Source organism: Crocuta crocuta, unplaced genomic scaffold (genome assembly GCF_008692635.1).
Source record: "Crocuta crocuta isolate KB4526 unplaced genomic scaffold, BGI_CrCroc_1.0 scaffold140, whole genome shotgun sequence".
Lineage (NCBI taxonomy): Eukaryota > Metazoa > Chordata > Mammalia > Carnivora > Hyaenidae > Crocuta > Crocuta crocuta.
This window is the reverse complement of record NW_027527775.1, coordinates 9407170-9426418: the sequence shown is the minus strand read 5'-3', so window position 1 is coordinate 9426418 and position 19249 is coordinate 9407170. Positions and strand designations below refer to the sequence as shown.

At 35.7% G+C, this 19249-nt stretch overlaps 1 protein-coding gene across 1 annotated transcript in view; it reads left to right on the top strand.

Annotated features, from left to right (window-relative positions):
- GTF2E2 (general transcription factor IIE subunit 2) overlaps nucleotides 1-19249 on the top strand; it is a 68372-nt gene that overhangs the window by 30415 nt on the left and 18708 nt on the right. Inside the window, exons 3-5 of the mRNA XM_077772981.1 lie at nucleotides 4248-4355; nucleotides 5944-6126; nucleotides 14322-14415. Of these exons, the coding sequence (XP_077629107.1) occupies nucleotides 4248-4355; nucleotides 5944-6126; nucleotides 14322-14415 (385 nt within the window). The remainder of the gene's footprint in view (nucleotides 1-4247; nucleotides 4356-5943; nucleotides 6127-14321; nucleotides 14416-19249) is intronic.

Here is a 19249-nt window from a genome sequence, read left to right as displayed (position 1 = left end):
GCCTAACGAAAACGTTAGCATGGCTGCTCAGTGGCTCCTGTTGCTGTGAGCACTCGGCTCATGTGGTATGTGCAGTTGAAGAATTGATGTTTATTTTTTAAATCACAGTTTCTTATGCTGCCCCTAGTGAGATCTTGTGGAACCCTAGGTTCTGTGGAATACTGGTCAAGAAACCCTGTGATGAGACGGTACCTGTGAAAACTCAAGTACTTAGGGTAAAGTAGTGAATGGTTTTCTTCCGAGGTTAGAAAAAGGTGGGGGCGCCTGATTGCCTCAGTTGGTTAAGCGTCCAACTTCAGCTCAAGTCACGGTCTCATGGTTTGTGGGTTCGAGCCCTGTGTCGGGCTCTGTGCTGACAGCCAGCTCAGAGCCTGGAGCCTGCTTCGGATTCTGTATCTCTCTCTCTCCGACTCTCCCCTGCTCATGCTGCCTCTATCTCTCTCTCTCAGAAAAAAATAAAACATCAAAAAAATTTTTTTAAAAGAAAAAGATGAAGATACTGATTGTCACAACATCTATTTTGTATTACACTGGAAGTCCTACCTAGTGCAAGTTGAAGCAGGAAAAAAGAAGTAACAGGTGTAAAATTGTAAAGGAAGAAGTAAAATTGTAGATGACATGATTAAATACATAGGAAAGCTAAGAGAATATGCAAACTATTAGAATTAAATGTATTGAGTAAGATCAATGAAAATAAGGCCGCTATTTAAAAAAAACAATTTCTATAGAGTTGCAAGAAAAAAATTAGTGAAATAAAATACAAAATGCAATATACCAAAAATAATCTGGTGACCAGGAAGGAATTTAACAAAAGTATGTAATAGTTCTTCACTGAAAACTAGCTTAAAAGTGTTACGTAGTCAGTCACTCTATGCATCCTTCATTTTTTTTTTTAACTTAATTCCTGATCCAAGAGCAAGAAATAAGGAAGTAGTTTGAGTTCTCAGGTGTTTTTGTTTTAATGTTTTATTTATTTCTGAGAGAGAGAGGCAGTGCGAGCAGGGGAGGGTCAGAGAGAGAGGGAGATACAGAATCCGAAGCAGGCTCTGGGCTCTGAACTAGCAGTCAGCACAGAGCCCAAACTGGGGCTCTAACCAGAGCCCAAACTGGGGCTCTAACCCATGAACTGTTGAGATCATGACCTGAGCCGAAGTTGGACACTTAACCAACTGAGCCACCAACTCAGGCGCCCCTTGAGTTCTCAGTTTATCTCTCTTGCTTTTTGTTGTTGTTGCTCATTTTGTTATAATAGTTTTTCAGTTGACAATTTGACGGTTGTATGTTTGGCTTCTCTGTTTACACAGCTCAGTGAAAATGGTTAGGCTTTCATAGGTTAAATATTACTTTTGTTTTTGAGCTTGATCTGATCCTAAAAATTCCATTTTTAAATTTAAAAACAATAATAAAGATACGGCTAGTGCTTTTTTTTGGAGCTGTATTCATTCTTTTTTGCTTAAATATTCAGATTAACGTGGCCTTTTGATAATTTTATATTTAACTTAATGGGGGGAAAGTTTTTAATGTGAAGAAAACTAAGGCAAATATATTAGATTTGGTAATCAGTGATGATTGGAGAATACCAAATAAGTATTTCGTTTATTTTTTAATTTTTTCCCCTTAAGTTTATTTATATAGAGGGAGAGCTAGCGCGCAAGCACGCTTATCTTCTTATGTGAGCAGGTAAGGGCGGAGAAAGAGGGAAAGAGACATTTCTAAGCAACTACAGTACTGTCAGCACAGAGCCCAATGGCTGGACATGATCCTGCAAACTGTGAGATCATGACCTGAGCTGAAATTAAGAGCTGGACGCTCAACCGACTGAGCCACCCAGGCAGCCCTGGATACTTGGTTTTAATTGATGTATAGCTATAAATACTTCAAGATTTATAATTTAAAGGGAAGAAAGTGCAGGTATTAGGTTTCTATTGCTGCTGCAACAAATTACCACAAACTAGTGGCTTAAAAAATGCAAACTTCTCATTTTACAGTTTTAGAAATCAAAAGTCTGAAATCCATCTCACTATGCTGAGGTCTGGGCATAGGCAGGGCTAGTTCTTTCAGGAGGCTTTCTGAGGGAACTTCCTCTTTTCTTTCTTTTTTTCTTTTTTTTTTACATTTATTTTTTTGAGAAAGAGAGAGCGTGAGTGGGGTGGAGGCAGAGAGAGAGGGAGACATACAATATGAAGCAGGCTCCAGGCTCCAAACTGTCAGCACAGAGCCCAAGGCAGGGATCAAACTCATGAACTATGAGATCATGACCTGAGCTGAAGTGGGTTGCTCAACCCACTGAGTCATCCAGGAGCCCTTGTTTTCTTTTTTTGCTTCTAGACCTGTCTGCATTTTGTCTGCATTTTATGACACCTGCACTTTCTTGCATCACTCCAGCCTCTTTCACTGTCCCATCACTCTGACTCTGCTGCCTCCCTTTTCCCCTTACAAACATTTGTGATTACATTGGGCCCACCAGAATAATCCTCAATGATCTGTCCATTTCAGGATCCTTAATTTAGTCATCCCAGTGAAGTTCCTTAGGCCACATAAGATAACATAGTCACAGGTTGCAGGGATTGGGCATGAAAGTCTCTGGAGAAGTTGCAGTATTTGGGAGAGGGGATGCAACAATGAAGCAGTACAATATTACAAAATTATGGCTTTAATTTAATCCATCACACCAGTTGGCAGTTTGGTTAGTAAATTTCCATCTGTCCTTAGCCAATTAGTTCATGCAAACATCAAAGGATTTTTAATTTTTAATTTTTGTAATGAATTGATTTTTTGGGTGGGGGGAGAGAGAGTGTGAGCAGGGGAGGGGGGCAGAGGCGGAGAGAGAGAGAATCTTAAGCAGGTTGTACATCTAGCACAGAGCCTGATGTGGGGCAATATCTCGCAACTGTGAAGATTCTGACCTGAGCCAAAATCAAGAGTCAGGTGCTTAATTGAGACTCTCAGGCACCCCTGTAATGAATTGATTTTAAACTCACAGGAGGGTTATATTTGGAAGACTTTTAAAAAAAAATTTTTTTTTAACTTTCTAACATTTATTTTTTTGAGAGACAGAGCCTGAGCAGAGGAGGGGCGGAGAGGGAAACACAGAATCTGAAGCAGGCTCCAGGCTATGAGCTGTCAGTACAGAGCCCAACATGGGGCTCGAACTCACAAACCGTGAGATCATGACCTGAGCCGAAGTCACGATCTGAGCCTTAACTGACTGAGCCACCCAGGCACCCCTGCACATGCTTTTTATTCAATAATTTGTTCTGGACTTCTTTCGAAATTAGCACATAGAGGACACCTGCATTTTCTTTTTAAACATCTGTATAGTAGCATAGATATCCTAGAGTTAATTTAATCAGTATTGGTGATTTAATCAATTGGTGATCACGGATTGTTTATAATATGTTCCTTTTGCATTGGAACCAGGGTTGCATTGACTGTGTCACTTATTCTAAGTTGTGCTGTCAGGTGAATTCCTAGAAATGGATTGCTGTGTCAAAGTGTTTAAATGAATTTTATTGCCAAATTGTGTTCCCTAGGAGTTGTATCAGTATGCATTTTAACCAGCATTGTGTGGGAGGGCCTGTTTCCTTACAGCCTCACTGATAGAGTCATCAAATATGGATTTTTGATGGGGAACCTGGGTGGCTTAGTGGGTTAAGTGTCTGACATTGGCTCAGGTTACAATCTCGTGGTTTGTGAGTTCTCGCCCCACATCAGGCTCTGTGCTGACAGCTTGGAGCCTGGACCCTGCTTCAGATTCTGTGTCTTCCTCTCTTTCTGCCCCTCCCTCACTCACATTCTGTCTCTCTCTCAAAAATAAACAAACATTAAAAAAACTTAAAAAATATATGAGTTTTTACCAGTGTAATAGTCATGAAATATTTTGGTGCAAGTTGAATATCTTTTCACATGTTTAAGGTTTTTTACATTTCTTTTTATGTGATTTATAAGTTCCTGACTTTGGGTCATTTTCCTATTAGGTTTTTGGAGCTGTTAAAATATTAGAAAGATTAGCTCTTTGTGATATGAGTTGACATCACTTTTCTCAGTTTATCATTTGATTTTATAGAGTTGCAAGTTTGAACTCTGTTCTCTTTGATTTTTATAGTCCGTTCTCTTCCTCACTATAAGTGTGTTCCCTCAAATAATACATGTTCTACAGCCCTGAAAGATTCCCTTACTTGTATCTATTACTTAATACATCCAGCAGTTTAAAACTGTCTCCTAATAACAATTTTTTCCCTTAATAGACACGGCATCAGCGAGGAGATACACATCCTCTCACTTTAGAAGAAATTTTGGATGAAACACAACATTTAGATATAGGACTGAAGCAGAAACAATGGCTAATGACTGAGGTAAGACTAGGCTTAAAATAGCATTAAGAAATTTAGTTGGTTATCATAAAATTTTGCTGTAACTAAGATTTTTAACACTGAAATCGGACAATAATTTTTTACTTTTTCTTGAAAGAATTGGCATAGGGTTTTTGTTTTTGTTTTTTAAACACATGTTTTAAGGTGGCTTGATTTGTTGGTTTTCTTAAAATGTTATGTATCTATTTCAAAATGTCGAAGACTATAGCATAAAAATTATAAAGAAGTCTGTCTTTGTACCATTTCTATTTAAGTTTTTACAGAGTAATTGGTGCTTTTTTTGAATTGCTAAATTTAGAACATATGTTGGCAAAGTGTATTATTTTTATGTATGTTTTAGAACATTTATACCATGAGGTGGTATAGGGATAATAAGACTTGTTATACGGTTACTACTGTTATGATGTGATGGTGTTATTATTGCCTCTAATAGATTACTTGGAAAACTAATCCTTAACATTGTGTATGTACACACGTCATTGGAAGGAAAGAAAGCCCACAGTAATCAGTGACCGTGCTAACTTAGAAATTAGTAGCTTTTTAAAAATTCACACATTTCCCTCTTTTCTACTTAAGTATGAAATGGTAATTAGGAAGAATACTTTGTGTGACCAGTTCTGTATTCTAAAGATCAAATGTAAAATTCCTAAAATATAGTTCAGTAATTTATTTTACTAAGCAAAGTACTGTGCTTGATTTTTATAAAATGAACAGTTAATCAGTTACATTATGGCTCATTGTATTAGTGATGCACAAATAGTTGTAATCCACATGTAAATTCTTTTGCTTTACCCAATCTTGAAATTTCATGGACTACCAACATTAGTTTAAAATTATTTTTATTACTATTCTGTTCCCCCTTCTTCTTTGGATCTTCTCTTTCTCCTTTCCATGGTCAGGCTGGCAGCTGCAGAAGAAAATAAATAGGATAGTTCTTCCTGGAAGAGCTTTCCTTCTGATACTAGCTGTACAACAGAACTGACTAAGAATATAATTTATATTCAGTAATTCCTGCGTTCCTCCTCAGTTTCATTCTCAAGCTGCTATTATCGTTATATTTCTTCCATGCACAAGTCTGGTGCTTTTCAGTTCCTTCCACACCTGTAAATGCCATTTGATACCAGGTGTCACAGATTACTGATATAGTCATCCCAGGGTTCTGTCACATAGTGCCAACATGCGATAAACTCTACTTTGAGGGTGGGATAGGCAGTACCCAGTTCACTTTGTCTAGCAATGTTAATTGGCATTTATTGATTTTTTTTTTCTTCCAGAAGAATCTGGGTACAGTTTCATCGAATCTATTGTGATAAAATGGTTTTTCTCATTTAAATAATTTATGTAAATAATAAAAAGTATCTTTTATAAAAAGTGAGCAGATGCTGACTTCTACCTGTTGTTTTTGGATCCTGGATGTCCAGTATTTTAGATCTGCTAGTTGATATTCACAAGATACTTTTAATTTACAACTGTATTGGATATTGCTGTTTTTAAAATAATTAGTAGAATTTAAGAATGTATGTATGAGGTTTCCTTTTGTTAATCTATCCAAATTCTGTCATTGTTACAGGCATTAGTCAATAATCCCAAAATTGAAGTGATAGATGGGAAGTATGCCTTCAAGCCCAAATACAACTTGAAAGATAAGAAAGCTCTACTTAGGCTGTTAGATAAGCATGACCAGCGAGGCTTAGGAGGAATTCTTTTAGAAGACATAGAGGAAGGACTACCCAATTCCCAGAAAGCTGTCAAGGTAACATCTCTTTTCTTTCTGTGCCTTAGTATAATTTGAATTAATAATATCTTGTTTTAAAAGAGAGTGTTTTTAAATGTTTATTTTTAAATGTTTATTTTTGAGAGAGAGAGGGTGAGACAGTGCACATGTGTGCATGAGCCAGGGAGGGGCAGAGGGAGAGGGAGAGGGAGAGAATCTCAAGCAGGCTTTGCACTCTTAGTGTTGAGCCCAGCGTGGGATTTGAACTCACCAACCGTGAGATCATGACCTAAGCCAAGGTCAAAAGTCAGGTGTTTAATGGAGTGAGCCACCCAGGTGCCCTGGTGATGAGAACTTTGAAGATTTACTCTCTTAGCAACTTTTAAATATGCAATACAGTTTTATTAACTGTACTGAGCTGTGCTGTATATTACATCCCCATGACTTATGTATTTTATAACCAATAGTGTGTACCTTTTGACTCCTTTGTGCATTTTCCCCATCTCCCACCTGCTGTGTCTGGCAACCACTAATCTGTTTTCTATCGATGAGCCTTATTGTTATTGTTGTTGTTGTTTTTCAGTCCACATAAAGGTAAGATCATACGTTGTCTCTGACTTATTTCACTTTTTAGCATAATGGCCTCAGGGTCCATCTATTTTATTGCATATGGCAAGATTTCACCTTTGTTTTATGGCTAGATAATACTTCATTTGTGTGTATGCATCATATTTTCTTTATCCATGTATCCATTAGTGGACACATAGGTTGTTTCTGTACCTTGGCTGTTGTGAATAATGGAGCTGTGTGCAAGGGAGTGCATATATCCTTTTGAGTTAGTGTTTTTGGTTTCATTGGATAAGTACCAGAAGTGGATTACTGGAGTATTGGGTTGTTCTATCTTTAATATTTTGAAGAGCCTCTATGTTGTTCATAGCAATTGTACCAATTTACATTCACACCAACAGTGCATGAGAATTCCCTTTTCTCCACCTCTTCTCCAACAGTGATATCTTGTCTTTTTAATAATGGCTATTATGATGACAGGTGTGAGATGATACCTCATTGTGGTTTTGCATTTCCCTGATAATGATATTGATCGTGTTGGTGGCCATCTGTAGATCTTCTTTGGAAACATGTCTTTTGTGATCCTCTTCCACTTTTTAAATTAGACTGTTTTTTGATGTCAGGTTCTATGAGTTCTTTATATATTTGTGATCTTTCCTCTAATCATATATATGATTTGCAAATATTTTCCCCCATTCAGTAAGTTGCCCTTTCATTTTATTGGTGGTTGTTTTTTTTTTTTGCTTTTGTTGCCTTCGCTTTTGATGGCAAATCTGACAAATCATCGCCAAAGCTGATGGAACTTACCAACCTATGCTTTCTTCTAGGTCGTTTATGGTTTCAGGTTTTATATTTAAGTCATTAATTCATTTTGAGTTAATTTTTGTTAATGGTGTAAGATAGTGGTCCAATTTCATTCTTTTGCGTGTAGCTGCCCTGTTTTTCCAGAACCATTTATTGAAGAGACTGCCTTTTGTGATTGTTACTCTTGGCTCTTTTGTCATAGATTTATTGACCATATATGCATATATGGGCTATCTGTTCTGTTTCATTGATCTGTGTGTCACTTTTTTTGTCAGTACCATATTCTTTTGATTACTTTTGCTTTGTAATGTAGTGTGAAAGAGCGTGATACTTATACATTTGTTCTTTTTCTAGATTGCTTTGGCTATTCAGGATCTTTTGTGGTTCCATATAAATTTTAGGATTAGTTTATTCTTTTTGTATGAAAAATGCCATTGGAGTTTTGATAGGAATTGCATTGAATCCATAGTTTGCTTTGGGTCCTCTTCCAATCCATGAGCATGGTATATCTTTCCATTATTTGTGTTGTCTTTCTTGAACGTCTTAAAGTTTGAAGTGTAGAGGTTTCTTACTTCCTTGGTTAACTTTATTCCTAGGTGTTTTTATTCTTTTTGATGCACTTGTAAATGGGGTTATTTTCTTAATTTCAGATAGTTATTAGTGTAGAGAAATGTAACATTTCTGTACATAGGTTTTGTATCCTGCAACTGTACTATATTTGTTTATTCTAAAAGTTTGGTGGAGTCTTTAGGGTTTTCTATGTATATCATGTTATCTGAAATTACTAATAGTTTTCGTTTTTTCCAGTTTGGATGCCCTTAATTTCTTTTTCTTGTTTAATTGGTCTGGCTAGGACCTCCAATAATGTGTTGAATAAGAGTATCAGGAATAGGCATTCTTATCTTGTTTCTGATTTTAGAGGAAAAGTTTTTAGCTTTTCACCAGTAAGTGTGATATTAGCTGTGGAGTGCCTTAGTGGACTTTATTATAGTACAGTATATTCCCTGTATACCCAGTTTCTTGATAGTTTTTATCATGAGTGGATGTTGAATTTTGATAAATGCTTTTTCTGCATTTATTGAGAGATCATATGATTTTCAAGTTTCACATTGTTAACGTGATATATCATATTGTTTCATTTGCGCATTTGAACCATCCTTGGGTCCCTGGAATAAATCCCATTTGATCATGGTATATAATCCTTTTAGTGTATTGTTGAATTCTATGTGCTAATATTGTGTTAGAATTTTTATATCTATTTTCATCAGAGATGTTGGCCTATCAATTTTTTTTGTGCAATCTGTGTCTGGCTTTGATATCAGGTTAATGTTGGGGGCTCATAAAATGTGTTTGGAAGGGTTCCCTTCCTCTATTTTGGAAGAGTTTAAGAAGGGTCGATATTCTTTTTTGAATGTTTGGTAGAACTGATCAATGAAGTCATCTGGTTTTGGACTTTCTTTTTGTTGGGAAGGTTTTTTTTTGATTACTGATTTAGTATCTTTATTAGTAAATGATATATTCAGATTTTTTGTTTCTTCATGATTTAGTCTTGGTAGATTTTTTGTTTCTAGGAAATTATCCATTTTTTCTAGGTTGTTAAATTTGTTGGCATATAACTGTTTCTGGTTGTCTCTATGGTCCTTTGATTTTCTGTGATATAGTTGTAATGTCTTCTTTTTCCTTTTTTTTTTTCCTTGGTGAGTCTAACTAAAGATTTGTCAATTTTATTTATCTTTTCAAAGAACTAGCTCTTAGTTTTATTGATCTTTTCTACTGCATTTTAATGTGTCTGTTTTTGCTCTGATTTTTGTTATTTCCTTACATATACTAACTTTGGGCTTTGTTTATTCTTTTTCTAGTTCCTTGAGATTTGAGGGTTTTTATTAAAAATGTTTTTTAATTTAAAAAATCTATTTTTTAAACATTCATTTTTGAGAGAGAAACACAGAGCATGAGTGGGGGAGGAGCAGAGAGAGACACACAGAACTCGAAGTAAGCTCCAGGCTCTGAGCTGTCAGCACAGAGCCCAATGTGGGGCTTGAACTCAGGAGCCGTGAGGTCATGACCTGAGCTGAAGTCAGATGCTCAACCAACTGAGCCACCCAGGCACTACTAATTTTTTTTTGATGTTTATTTATTTTTGAGAGACAGAGCACAAGCAGAGGAGGGGCAGAGAGAGTGAGGGAGCCACAGAATCAGAAGCAGGCTCCTAGCTGTCAGCACAGAGCCCAACACAGGGCTTGAACTCATGAGATCATGACCTGACGTGAAGTCGGATGCTCAACTGACTAAGCCACCCAGGCACCCCAAGATTTTTCTTATTTTTTGATGTAGGCATTTATAGCTTTCAATTTCCATCTTAGAACTGCCTTTGCTTTATCTCGTAAGTTTTGGTGTGTTGTATTTTTATTTGTCTCACAGTATTTTTATTTTCTCCTTTCATTTCTTTGTTGACCCATTAATTGTATAGTAGTATGTTATTTAGCCTCCACATGTTTAATGTGTTTTTCCATTTTTCTTCCTGTAACTGATTTCTGTTTCCATACTGTTGCAGTCAGAAAAGATGCTTGAGGAGCACCTGGGTGGTTCAGTAGGTTAAGTGTCTGACTTTGGCTCAGGTCATGATCTCGTGGTTTGTGAGTTCGAGCCCCATGTCAGGCTCTGTACTGACAGCTCAGAGCCTGGAGCCTGCTTCTGATTCTGTGTCTCCCTCCCTCTCTGCCTCTCCCCTGCTTGCCCTCTGTCTCTCTCTGTTTCTCTCTCTCAAAAATAACATTAAAAAAAGTTGCCTGTATGCTTTCAGTATTCTTAAATTTATTGAGATTTGTTTTTTCGTCTGACTGCTGTTTATTTTGGAGAATGTTCCATGTGCAGTTGAAAAGAATGAATGTTTTGCTGTGTTTGGATGGTAAGTTTTGTATGTATTTGGTAATTCTGTGTGTTCTGATGTATTGTTTAAGGCCAATATTTCCTTACTGATTTTCTGTCTGGATAATCTTTTCATTGATATAACTGGGATATAAACTCCTCTACTGTTACTTTATCACTCTCAACGTATTCCTTTGTTTGTTAATATATGTTTTATGTATTTAGGTGCCCCTATTTTGGGTACAAAGATATTTATCCTGTTTTTGGATTGATCCCTTTATCATTACGTAATTCTGCCTTTGACACCCCTGTTACAGACTTTGTTTTACAGTCTGTTGCTAACTTGGCTTCCTTTTGGTTTGCATTTGTAGGGAATATCGTTTCCATCTCACTTTCAATCTCTGTGTGTCTTTAGATATTAAGTGAGTCTCTCGTAGACACCATATATATGGATCTTGTTTTTGTCTTTTTTTTTTATTCTTTCAGCTACCCTGTGTCTTTTGATTGGAGCGTTCAGTCCATTTATATTTGAAGTAGTAACTGGTGGATATGTACTCATTGCTATTTAATTTGTTGTTTTCTGGAGTTTTTTTGTTCTATGTTTTTTCTTTTTGGCTTTCTTCCCTTGCAGTCATACTTTTTCTTAGTGTTTTGTTTTCTTTTCTTTTTATTTTTTAGTGTTTCTATTATAGGTATTTGGCTTGTGTTTATCATGAGGTTCATATATAGCATCCTATGTATATAGTGGTCTGTTTATGTTGATGGCTGTATAAATTCAGATATGTTATAAAAGCCCTACATTTTTACTGCCCCACGCCCCATGTTTTGTTTTTCATGTCATATTTTATATCTTTTTTTGTGTGTGTTCTTAGACTAATTATTGTAGGTGTAGATGATTTTATTACTTTTGTCTTTTAACCATCACACTATGTAGGTGGTTGATCTACTACCTTTACTATGTGTTTGTCTTTACCACTAAACTGCATTCTTTCATAATTTTCTTCTAGTTATGGGCTTTTCATTTATTTAAGTCCCTTTAACATTTCTTGTAAAGTTGGTTGTTGAACTCCTTTTAGCTTTTGCTTGTATTGGAAATTCTTCCTTCTCTCTCTCTTTCACGTCTGAGTGATAATCTTGCTGGGTAGAGTGTTCTTGGTTTTAGGTTTTTTACTTTTAGCACATTGATTATGTTGTGCCATTCTCTTCTGGTCTTTGAAGTTTTCTTTGAAAAATAAACTAGTCTTAGAGGGGTTCTGTAGGTCATAAATTGTTGTTTTTCTCTTGCTGATTTTAAGAATCACCCTTTATCTTGGGGCACCGGGGTGGCTTAGTTGATTAAGCATCTGACTCCTGATTTCAGCGCACGTCATGATCTCATGGTTTGTGAGATCTAGCCCTGCAGAGCTCTGCGTTAATCGTGTGGATTCTCTCTCTCCCTCTCTCTGCTCTGCCCCTGCTTGTGTCTTCTCTCTTTCTCTCTCAAAATAAATAAACCTAAAAAAAAAAAAAAAAAAAAAAAAAAACACTTTTTTTCTTTNTGTGCCATTCTCTTCTGGTCTTTGAAGTTTTCTTTGAAAAATAAACTCCTAGTCTTAGAGGGGTTCTGTAGGTCATAAATTGTTGTTTTTCTCTTGCTGATTTTAAGAATCACCCTTTATCTTGGGGCACCGGGGTGGCTTAGTTGATTAAGCATCTGACTCCTGATTTCAGCGCACGTCATGATCTCATGGTTTGTGAGATCTAGCCCTGCAGAGCTCTGCGTTAATCGTGTGGATTCTCTCTCTCCCTCTCTCTGCTCTGCCCCTGCTTGTGTCTTCTCTCTTTCTCTCTCAAAAAAAAAAAACCTAAAAAAAAAAAAAAAAAAGAAAGAAATCACTTTTTATCTTTAATTGTTGATAATTGTATTATAATGTGTCTTGGTATAGGTCTCTTTTGTTCATCTTATTGGGGACTTTCTATGTTTCCTGGATTTGGATGTCTGTTTCCTTTGCCAAGTCACAGGCGTTTCCAGACGTTATTTTTTTTAAATAGGTTTTCTTTCCTTTTCTTTTCTCTTTCTCTTCTCCTCTTGGGATCCCTAGAATGCAAATGTTAGTTTGCTTGATGTTGTTCCACAGGTCCCTTAAACTTTTCTCATTTAAAAAAAATTGTCTTTTTTCTCTTTGCTGTTTTGATTGAGTGATTTCCACTACCCCGTCTTACAAATCACTGATCCGTTCTGTGTCATTTGATCTGCAGTTGATTCCCTGTATTTTTCATTTCAGTTGTGTATTCTTCAGCTCTGATTTTTCAGCTCTCTTTAAATTTTCTCTTTGTTGAAGTTCTCACTGTGTTCACTTGTTTTTCTTCTGAGTTTGGTGAGCATTTTTATGACCATTACTTTGAACTTTTTATCTGAACTATTTTTCAAAGTATTTTATGTCATGAATAACTTAAATAAATAAGAATGAAGAGATGGTGAAAAACAGCTTCATTAGAAATTTTTATAAGATTTTGACATAGCAAACTTCTGTAGCAAGTGTATTTTGGCAAACATCAGAAAGATGAAAGAATACTATTATATGTCTTTTTAGCAAAGTGAAATGGCAAAGGCTCATATCACACAGTATTGTACGGTGAACTCCTTCCTGTTGAATAACTAACTGAAGGGAAATACCTTATATTTTTATGTCCTTAGAAATATGTCATTTAACCATTGATTCTTAAGCTTGAGGTTACTCTTTTGTGGTGTTGTCATCCGAAGACTCATAGGTTTAGATTTTATTTCTATGATCAATTTTACCATCATCAGAGTCTAGAGGGAGCGCTGCTATGAGGCTTTCTGTGTTCTTGTTCTCATTCATCCATAATGGTGAACTCTTTTCTGTCAGTTTTCTCGTCATTGCTCTGAAGAGCAGAAAATAAAAAATTCTGAATTGTCAAGTATTTAATGAAAACTAAGAGACAACAAAAACCACTCTGTAATCTTTTATATCTTCTTGAAAGATGATGCAATAGTTTGGGCAGTGCAATAACACAAATCGAATCACACTTCTAGGTGACATAATTTTACTGTTTCACTATTATATCACATTTGTAGGAGATATAGTCATCTTTCTTCCCCTTTTTAAAAAATATTTTAGCTATATATTATTTTTAATGTTTATTTATTTGTTTATTTTTTTGAGAGAGAGTGAGAAAGCAGGGGAGGGAAGAAAGAGAGAGAGGGAGGGGGAGAGAGAATCCCAAGCAGGCTTCATGCCATCAGCAAAGAGCCCAACGTGTGGCTGAAACCCATGAACCATGAGATGATGACCTGAGCTGAAATCATGAGTCAAACACTTAAACTGACTGAGCCATCCAGGTGTCCCACTATTTTAGCTTTTGAAAGCATAATTGGAAATAATTGATTGGTAATGGTAAATTAGTGGGAAAATATTTTAAGGTAGAGGGAAAGTAAGAACACTAAGATCACACAGTTTTTCTTAGATTAATAAAAGGCTCCAATGGACCTACATCATAATTGCAATATAGACTGGATTTTTAAAAAAATAAGTACATTTTATTTTTGTATGTTGGAAATCTCTAAGAATAAATGTCTTGAAATATCATTACATAGAAGTAGTGGGAACTGCTCATTGAAAGAAACTTGAGAACTAAAATTGGGTGTAGTAGACCCTAATGGTATACTGAAGGTTAAAAGAAATAGGAGTCCTGGGGCACCTGGGTGGCTCAGTCAGTTAAGTGTTCGGCTCTTGGTTTTGGCTCAGATCATGATCTCACAGTTCGTAGTTTCAAGCATTGCATGGGGTCTATGCTGACAGCCCTGAGCCTGCTTAGGATTCTCTCTCCCTCTCTCACTTTGCCCCTCCCTTGAATGTGTGTGAGCGCTTTCTCTCTCAAATAAATAAACTTAAAAAAAAAAAAGAAATAGTCCTTTTGTTTAAAAAAATATATTTTGGTGGGGGGAGGTAATTTGGAAGTTAACTGAAAACAAATTTTTTTTGTCTTTTAAGGCTTTGGGGGACCAGATACTATTTGTAAATCGTCCTGATAAGAAGAAAATTCTTTTCTTCAATGATAAGAGCTGTCAGTTTTCTGTGGATGAAGGTGAGCCTTTCTGTTTAATTTTCAAGTACGTTACAAATACAGGGTAACAAATTTATATTTATAATCCTATTATAGAGGTACCTGGGTGGCTCAGTGGGTTAAGCATCCGACTTCTGCTCAGATCATGATCTCACAGTCTGTGAGTTCAAGCCCCACGTTGGACTCTATGCTGACAGCTCAGAACCTGGAGCCTGCAGATTCGGTGTCTCCCTTTTTCTCTGGCCCTTCCTCACTTGTTGCTCGCTCGCTCGCGCGCGCTCTCTCTCTCGCGTGCTCTCTCTCTCTCTCTCAAAAATAAACATTATAATCCCATTATAACAAATTTTGTAGTAGTGCTTTTTTAGCTTTATCATCACTTAGAGCAAAGCTAATCTTCTAACATACTGTTTCTGAGAATACAATTTGAAATATGTAATTTGAAAGATTTTAGGTTAATTGTACTTGTAAGCATATAGTAGGTTAGATATTTTATGCTTATATGTCAGCTGTACCAGTTTATTTATTTCTATTATTTTACAAATACTACTTCATATCTTGATATGAGAAAGCTTGATGCAGGATGGGAAAAAGAACAAAATTCTTTTGGTGACTAATATTCTCTTAAGTAATTTGTAAGTCTTGATTATCAGATTGGATAAGGAAGATTACTTTTTTCTCTGATTCTCGTAGAGTCAGATGCTAAGCTTATGGTGAGTCTTGTAATAAATGTGTGATGCCTGTGTTTCGGATTTTAGTTAAAAATACTTCATTAATAGTTGTCAGGTAAAATAGTTAAACAAGGGTTCAGTCATGAGAAATCTCTACTATACAAGTAGAAATTCTCATTTAGGGCCACTTGGGTGGCTTAGTTGGTTAAGCTTCGGGTCAGGTAATGATCTTGGCAGTTTGTGAGTTGGAGCCCCACATTGGGCTCTGTGCTGACAGCTCAGAACATGGAGTCTGCTTCAGATTCTGTGTCTCCTGTCTCTTTTTGTCCCTCCCCAGCTTGTGCTCTGTCTCTCAAAAATAAATTTTAAAAAAATTCTCATTTAAACAAGTGTGAGACTGTAATGTAAATTTGTATTAATTTTGAACTAAAAAGGCAAGAAAAGAATTAAACACCATTTTAATTATAAAAATTGAAAAGTAATACAAACTCACACAAGAATATCCTAACGTCATAGAATTACATAGAATAAAAGAGTAATGTTAAATTCCAAATAGTGAAACTGTTGTTATGCATGCCTGGTAGTCCTGGTGATTCTTGTTTATTGTATTATATAAGAGTTTCTATTGAAGGAATAATTATGTATAAAAATGCGCATATAATTCTTGTCCCTTTAGCAGCCCATACATATATTATGATTTTGTAATTTGTGCAGTAGCTGGAAGTTTTTCTTTTATTTGTTATTTGGTTACAGATATTAGGCTTGTAGTGCTTGCAGACAGGAGTTCAGTCAACCTGAAGTTACGCAGATGACCATGATTTGTTTTAGGAAGTAGAATGTTGTGTTTTGGTGGAAAATGGTGATTGAGGGTACCTTATATATAGTTGGTTCTCAGTAAATGTTTGTTACTTTAAATAAAAATTTTCAAAGCATTCCACTTATTCTGTATTGCACTTTCTAATAAATGAGGTTAGCTTCTTGTAAGGAAGGTAGTAGTGACTTTCTGTAGATACTCATTTAAATAGATACTCATTTAAAATAAGTTTGGCTTAGCAGTTTTTGTATTGCTTGAATCTCCTTTACTTGAATTTTGCTTTTATGGAAACTTTAATAATTGTCATATTGACTTGACACTTTGGAAAAGCATAGTGGTGGACTTGATCTTTAAGATATTTACAAGTTTAAAAAATCGCTGATTCCTTTATCCTTTGGCATAGTTAATCCATTTGAAAGCAATTTGCAGTATTAAAAAACATCACAAGTATCACATGTTCACATAGGAAGATCTTATAATGAAAGGCAGATATGTTTTTCCTTTCACTAATTTGAGTCCCTTTCATTCGTGGCCATACTTAACTGGATTTATTTTAACTCTTTGGGTGGTTTTTCCCTTACAATATGCTTATATTTCTTGATTTTTCAGCTTGAAGTATTTTTTTAGGATTTTTTTTTTTTTTACATTTATTTATTTTTGAGAGATAGAGACAGAGCCCAAGTGGGGGAGGGGCAGAGAGAGGAGACACAGAATCCAAAGCAGGCTCCAGGGTCTGAGCTGTCAGTACCTAGCCCAGCGCGGGGCTCAAACTCAGAAACCATGAGATCATGACCTGAGCCGAAGTCAGACGCTTAACTGACTGAGCCACCCAGGCTCCCCATCAGCTTGAAGTATTATAATGACTTATTCTTACCACGTCGCTGATTTCACCTGCTGTCTCTCTACTTCACTTTCTAATATAAGTATAGCACTGGTTTTAGTTTCTCTACCGTTTTTCTTGGTACCTTTAATAATAAAAATAATTGAACATTGTCTGGGAATTTTTAGTATTAAGTTGGCTCTGCAGATAGCAGCATGGTGTAGTGTATCTGTTCTGTTCTGTGGATGTCCAATTTGAGGCAAATGTTGAGGTTGCAGTAGCTCTCTAAGAATAGCATGGAGCTCTAGGGTTTCTTGGTAATATTTCATTGGAGAAATTTTAGGAGTGTACTTGTTTTCCTCTGTAATCCTCACCCTAATCATTATACCAAGCCATTATTATTTCCTGTCCCCTGTGTGACTTTTCTGTGGACTTCACTGTTTTCACTTTGCTCAGACTTTTCCTGTTTGTGTATCTTTTTCTGTATTTCTATTCCTTAATATTATCCCTATTTTCATTTTATATGGCCTTTGTTGGCTTAAACTCTTCCCATCTCTTTATTACTTTTTTCCCCCATCTCCTTATTACTTGGCTTATAAGGACAGATGAGGATTTTCACTTTTGTTTACCCACATTATAAAAGTAACCATATATGCTTGTTCATAAAATCCACATCTAGAAGTAAGTTGTATAAATTGTTTGATGTTTATTCTTCTAGTTTACTTTTTTCTCTGTTGGAGGTCTATAATGCTATATGGCTATTTAGTATTCTATTATATAAGTGTAGCTGATAAATGGGTTTTTAGGTAATAATGTTGCAGCAAATATTCTTACACACCTTACATGCTGGATATGTGTGTGTATTTTTTATGGTATGAAATAGCTGTATATATCAGGAGGTATTGGGGAAGGTAAATTGACAAATTATTTATGTATCTATTAATAAGATCTTTGTTGTTTCTGACTTATTTAATATGTGTTGAAATATGTTACTAGATTTCCCAATAGTGAACTGTCCTTACACTCCTAGAATAACCCATTTTTTAAATTTTATTTTATTTTATTATTTTTTATTTTATTTATTTATTTATTTTTTTTTAGAGAATAACTCATTTTTTACTTTATGTATTTCTGGATTCTTTTTCTGTGTAGTTAAGGATTTTTGCTTCAATATTCAGTGTCCTTTTTTGTTTCCTGTCTCAGGATTTGTTTTGTGTGTGATTCTGGATTAAAAAAAAAAAAAAAGTAGTTTTTCCCTCCTTCCATCATTCCTGTTGTTTTCCTTCCCTTTCCATTCCTTCCTTATCGAGAATATTCAATTTCTTGAGGATTTGAACACAAACAAATGCCTTGTGGAGTTTACATTCTAACGGATAAGTAGACAATATAGAAAAATAAAAATCATTACAGATTGTATCAAATTGTAGGAAAGAGACAAATGAAGTATGTGCACGCCAGTAAAGGTGTGGGGGGTGGGACTCAGAGACGACCACCATGAGGAATGAGGTGGAGCCAGCCTTGCAAAGTACCAGAGTGGGGCCCGTGTGTGCGCTGTTGTGGGGGAAGTGGGGTTCAAGTAGAGAATAGTGAAGGCAAAGGCCGAGGTAAGGACTTCAAATTTTTCCATAAGCTAGTGGTTTTTAATCCTCTACCCAGATTCAGTGGACCTTGAGTAACAAATACTTTGTAACATCTTCTTTGCTTTTATAAAATGAGATTCCAAGATGATACAACCTACTTTCAGACATAATTTCTTCAGAGTCAGTATAATATTGGGACGCCTGGCTGGCTCAGCCAGTAGAGCATGTGACTCTTAACCTCAGGGTTGTGAGCCCCACATTGGGCATAGAGCTTCCTTAGAAAAAAAACAAAAACACAGAAAAACACAAAACTACCCTAACTGACAGGAGAAATAAAAGGGAAATGATTTATATTTTACAAAAAAATTTTATTTCAGTATTTTTAATTGTTTAAGCACATTAATATTAGAATATAAAAGGAATATAAAAAACACAGCTGTTGACCTTTATGTATAGAGTCACCGTTGAATGTGATGGCTACAAATGGACCAGTACAAGTGCCATGATGCAGTGACACCATACTGTAAATACTATATACCATAATCAGTGTTTTCCTTAAGTGGTAAGGAATTCTTGGCAGAGGTCTGCAAAATACAAAGTAAAGTTTTTCTGTGACTTGCAAAGGTTAATCATACCTGTATTCTCTGTATAATATATCTTGTATGTTCCTAGAAAATATTAAACCAGTATGTTTTAATATTAAACCAGTATATTTTAACATTAAAATCTTAAACCAGTACTTTGTATATTAAGCCAGTATAAAAAGTACTTTATATATGTAAACAGATTTTGATTGTAGGCTCAGTTTGTTATCATAAATAGGTGTTTTTCACTTATCTTTATACTTTCTAAGGAAGATAGCTGGCAGGAAGAAAAGTTTTTCAGCCTTGGCAGTATTAATATTTGGAGCTGGGTGATTTTGTGTGTGTGTGTGTGTGTGTGTGTGTGTGTGTGTGTGTGTGTGTGTGTGTGT